A 5937-nucleotide genomic window follows, 5' to 3' on the forward strand; every position below is an offset into this window, starting at 1 on the left:
TAAGAAAAAGCTTGATAAGTATATGAATGAAAAGGGCTGGGTTTAAAATTATTATTATTTTTTTTAATCATTTTATTTTATTTTTGACGATGGAACAGCCAAAATTAACCAATAGGTCCCATGTTGTCACAAAACTTTGATATATTCCAACTACCCCATCCTTACTTCATTTCCATGATTTCATTCACTTGGATCAGGTGTACCAGTTTCGAGCTTTCCACTCTGGTATTGCTTCAGCTCCTTATGTCCTCAATAGAGTCATGGAAGCGTTTTACTCACCACGTTCACACAGTCTCGGACTTTGTTTTCATTATTACATAGATCACTGGCTTCTCCTCATCTAATGTTAAGAGGCCTCCTTCTCAGCCACATCACTTTTCTTCCAAGAGACAACTCATCTGGGTTGGCCGTTCAAGTCTTCCAAGTCTTTTCTGACTCCAATTCATTGCTTGGTCACCTTGGAAATTTTTTTCCAATCCTCAACTCAGTTGCGCTTAGCCTTCCTCCATTTGTTTATGAGACATAGAGCTTTTAGTCACCTATATTCTTGTATCTCCTATACGTCCTGAGTGACAAGTTCTGTCTTTTTTTTTGGAGACTTTTGCATCTCTAGAACATCTTGTCCCTCTAGGCCAGGCTCACATGTGGCTTCTTCAATGGACTTTGAGGGACCACTGGAAAAGCTGTTGCAATCCTCTGTCCTCTCTTGTTAGACTGCCATCTTCTCTTCTCAAGGATCTGTCTGAGTGTTTGGATCCTGCCAATACTATGGATTGGCATCCCATTGTCACCCCCCTTCCCCCATCCTCATTTGGGTTTCCATCTCTTCACTGACACTTCTCTTACTGGTTGGGCACATTTCTGGATGACTCCACTGCCTCAGGAGTTTGGTCTCCTATGGAACATACCTTTCTCTTCAGTGTTTTGGATCTCTTTGGCCATCTGTCAGATGTGTTTTTATTTCGTACCTTCACTTGTGGATAACTTGGTTATGATCCACTCCAATAATTTTATGGTTGTTTCCTATATTAATTGTAGGGTGGAACTTGCTCCAGTGACCTTTGATTCTGTTTTGGCCCACTCACATTGGATTCATGTGACAGACTCCTATGTCCCATTAGGTTTGAACTTGGTGGCAGATCAAGCCTCAACCAGACAGGATTCTTCCTACAAAGCAGTCACTTCATCCTCTGGTATTTTGTTGGATTTGTTTGCAGTTGTGCATGTCATTGATTGATACCTTTGCCACTCCTCACAATACCAAACTCTTCCCTCTTCTAGTCCCTGGTACCTCACTCAGTAACTCTGGCTGTGAATGCACTCAGCCAGGCCTGGTCTCATCTCTTTCTTTAGATGTGACCTCCTCTTCATCTTCTACTGTGTGTCTTGGCATTGATTCATTACATGCTTTCTCAGGTCCTGTTAGTAGCACCTTTTTAGCCATCTCAGTCTGGGTTTTCTCTTCTTCATTAACTGGCATACAAGACACCTCTTCTCCTGCTTCCATCTCAGCCACTCTTGTTCCAACTTCACATGTCTCTCTTTCACCTGGGAGTGTTATCCCTTTGACTTCATGAGTGGGATTTGACTGGTCAGGTTTCTCTTACTATCTAGCCCTTCTGTTATCCCATTTTTGTTTCCATTCTACACTCTCCATCTATCAATGAAAATGGTGTGTTTTCATTGCTGGTCCATCCACCACCCACTACCATAAGGCCATCCAACTGTTGCCAACCTTATGGCCTTCTTTACCTTTTTTTTTCACCAAGAATTATTGGGCTATCAGGTGGCCTTATCAACTACCTTTCACCTCTTTCATAATGATTGTCTTTTCCTCCCCTGTTCTTTCCACTTTCTTGTGGTCTTTCCTAATTCATCATCCCCCCTCATCTGGTTCCTTTGCCTGACTGGAATCTTGATGTGGTTCTGCATGCTGTTCCCCAGGTACTCTTTGAGCCACTTGCTTCTCATACCATCTCTCTCTTAAAATATATTCCCTTCTCCTTCTTGCTAGTGGTCATTGCAGATTTGATCTTTATGCAGTGGATGCCTCCCACACATTGTTTTGCAGATATTTGATTTTATTCCCTAACTTGTTTTTTCATGACTTTAGCAGTTTGGAAGGAAGATTGTACCTTTTCTCACATATTTTTTCCATCGATCTTGACCCTCTATGATTGTACTGCTCCTGATCACCCTTTATGTCCAATTTGGAAGTCTGATGTTACATGGCACACACAGCTCCTTTCTCTCCACCATCTAGCAGTTTCTTCTCTCTCAGAATATTTCTTCCTTCCAGTTGCCATTTTCCAGTCTACTCACTGTCTTGAATGAGTAAGTGCCTTATTTCTTTTTCCATTTTTAGCATACTCCCGTTTATTTCTGAAATAGGGTTAATGTTGCATGATGTTTACATCATGCACTAGCACTGTTTGTGTAATAACATGTCATAGGTGGGTGATAGCTCAAGGCTACTGGCATTTGCAAAATCTCAAAGGCAAATGCATGAGGAATGGCTACTGTGTGCAGAGAGGTAAGTATGTATCATAAATACATTTTCAGGTAAGGAAAATCTAAAACTAATTTATCATACACATGTGAAGACTTAAGTAGACTATATTTGTTATCCACGATGTATGAAAATTTGATAGGTCTTATGTATATATTTACTATCCACATTGGGTAGAAATTGAAAACTTTACACTAATCATCCACATTCTGTGAGGGTTAAGTAAACCTAATATGTACTATCTGTGGAGTATGAGGACCTTTATATTTGTCATCTATATGTATGAGGCTTAAATACTTCCTACATAATATGTGGATTAGGTAAAAATAAAACATTGTTGAATTTGAATTTTTTTATAAATGACAAGTGAGCTGTTTGATGTTTTGTTAGTATTTCATACTCTCATATTGTTTTATGCTGAAAATATATGATGATTTATTTTCCTGTTATCCATTTGTAGGAGTATTTTCTCAGTATTATAAAATCACTATTGGTGTAGATTTTGCTATAAAGTCCATATTGTGGGATCCCAAAACACACATAACATTGCAGCTGTGGTAAGTTCTCACTTCTACCATGTATGCAAAATAAATTTAATGAAGTGCTTTTCTAAACACACAAATCTATGTAAGAAGGTTTTGTATTAAATGTTTTGTTGTCATTTTTTGGTAAGTATTTTGTACTTATGCAGTTTCAATCCCTGGTATATTATGCTAGCATTCAATGGTATCAAATTCACATTATTTTAACTTTAGAGACACTGTTTTTCTTTCCCAAAGCATGTAATGTTTTTGTGATCTCTTGATTAATATTTTGATCATAATATTTATCAAGTTTTTTTACATCGTCATCTTTACAAAACCATATTATGGAATAAATGTTTTGAATGTGAGCATACTGATTAAGAAAATACTCATCTTAGCATTAGTCTTCTTGCCAGTGACTTAAAAGTGAGGTGAAAAATTAAGAAACATTTGCTGTTTAATACTGTACAATAAAATATAAAATTTGAAGAACCTCATTCATCAGTACCACTTTTTTTTTTTGCATAATCACTTTTGACTATGTGAGCAGAAAGAATAACTTTATCTCTCAAAACCATTATCTAATTGGTTATTTGGCTTAAGTTTTTGAAGTTGTTGAAAGAAACAGCCATAATAATGAACTACTCAAATAGTTTGAGTTTACCAGACTTAGCATATCATGAATAAAACGTTGTACAAATGCTTCTTGGCTATATTTGATATAAAAATAAGTAAGAATAGCTCAAGAAAGAGGAAACATGAATAAATTTAGTCACTTGATCAATTTTAGTATTTTCTTTTAGAAAAGCATTAATAATTAACCTTTAAAAATGTAAAACAATTTACTTTGAATCCTGCATGCTTAAAAGTATGTACATTAGTTCAAATTTGCTAAAAGAATGTGAAATATTTTACAGGAACAAATTGTCTTTGTTTTATAAAATCAATTCATTTTGTTACTAACAATGTGCTATTAATAATACAAGGACATTTCACCACATATTTATCACAATCTCTTTAAAAGTTAGGTACCATATACTAGAACCTTTGACAGTGACTGAATGCTGCTTATATGTTATATCTTGCAGTACTTTTAAAGACAAGTTGATCATCAACCCATGTTGTGAGCGGTTAAAAATAATTGGTTTTGTTATCATGACTGGAAATTTTTAATGTATATGTGCCTCTAACTGATCAGTCTACTTTCCTTTAAATATCCATAAATTTACTCCACAATCCAGTATTTCCTTATCTTTTATCAAAAGTAATTATTTCAGTCTTTGTTGTTTTTATTCCCTACCATAAATATAGCATCAAGATAACTGTGCTAACCCTATAATGAATTAACATTTATATAAGTGTGATGTACTAGTCAGAAAACAGTACTGTACAGGCACTGTAAATACTGTTTCTTTACAAAACATTTGGTAATAAAAATTGAAGAAGTGTTATTTGGCTTATAGTCAGGACTTTTTCTAGTGTCAACTTAAGGCTCAATGTTGGCTTTGTTCCAATGAAAAAAACAAACCTTCATTTTTCCAAATATGGAGTGAAAATTCCCAAGTGCATTGTTACTGAAATGTATGAAAACAAATTTATATTTAACCTACCTAAAGCCTTTATTTAACTATAATAATGTGTTTCACTTTAAACATCTCTTACAGTATTTGATTTTGTTTTTGTGACATTATACCATTTTACAGCATATGATGTCTCTATATTACCATTTTACAGCATATGATAAAATGTCTCTAACAGCAACTATTAATTAAAGAAAATGCTAAATAAAGATGCAGAAAAGTATTGCACACCTTCTAGGTTTGGTTTTCAATCTAAACTGATTGAGAAAATGAGTAAGAGTCAGCATTTGTTATGTTATCATCGACAGTACTGGCATAATAGGGCCTACCAATTTCATGCTGATCTGCACCTTGGGCTCGATAGGACTACAGGTTTCACAAGCTTTAAGCAATAAAGATATGCCAATAGACAGTAAGAAAGCTTTAAATAATGTAAACTTTCACTCTAAAAGTCTGTCACCATCAAAAAAAGACTAATCAGTGACGATAATGTAGAACCGTGTTTTGTATTTTCTATTGTTCAATTTTATATCTACCAAAGTTCACAACTATCAGCAGAACAACATAAAATTCACACTTTAGAAAACCCCAGGCCCCATTTTAAAAGTAACAGAAAAAGCTCTATAAACACGCACAGTAAAAATATGTAATAGTTGGGAACAAAAATCAGAGGTATTTTTTGTTTATTTGAGACATTTTGAAAAAATAAAAAAGTAAAAGATAAATCACTAAGAATGCAGATAACCAATATTCATTTCTGGAAAGTAGACTATTTCTTCTACAAGGTTGAATTAAGAAAAAAAGAAATTATTTTCTGAAAACTTTTGGGTTATTGGGTTTCTTGGCTTTTTTTTTAATTTTCAATATGTATGGTTCCTAATTTCTTTACATTCCAAACATTTTGTTTTTTAAGTTAATAAACTATTTGTCCTTCTGTGCTTTTTCAGGGATATTGCAGGCCATGAACGTTTTGGGTATATGACCCGTGTATATTACAAGTATGCGTAAGTATAATAGTTCTTTTTATAAAATGCTTTACTTTTGAGATTTTTTTTACTTGAAAATCTTACACTTTATAGTATTCAAATTTTTCAACTAATTCCCAAGTTAGCTTCAGTTAGGAAGAAAAACCATATAAACAAGTTATTTTAAATTTTACATGCTTACTATACAGAGATGCTGCTGCATCAGATTTTTTATATCTGTTTGCTTTCAACAGTGGAACAAACAGATTATCTCCTTCAGCATGGGCTTGTTATTTTGTTCTTGTTATAGTTTTCATGCTATCAATTTTTAAATTAGTAAGCATATGTTAATGAAATTT

General features: G+C 34.2%; 1 protein-coding gene across 1 annotated transcript in view; it reads left to right on the forward strand.

The window, feature by feature from the left end:
* The window catches only part of LOC106457157 (ras-related protein Rab-32B-like), a 37515-nt gene that overhangs the window by 17311 nt on the left and 14267 nt on the right, over positions 1-5937 (forward strand). The window contains exons 4-5 of the mRNA XM_013916544.2: positions 2970-3066; positions 5561-5617. Coding sequence (XP_013771998.2) covers positions 2970-3066; positions 5561-5617 — 154 coding nt within the window. The remainder of the gene's footprint in view (positions 1-2969; positions 3067-5560; positions 5618-5937) is intronic.

This window comes from Limulus polyphemus, unplaced genomic scaffold (assembly GCF_000517525.1).
Source record: "Limulus polyphemus unplaced genomic scaffold, Limulus_polyphemus-2.1.2 Scaffold298, whole genome shotgun sequence".
NCBI classification, from domain to species: Eukaryota; Metazoa; Arthropoda; class Merostomata; order Xiphosura; family Limulidae; genus Limulus; species Limulus polyphemus.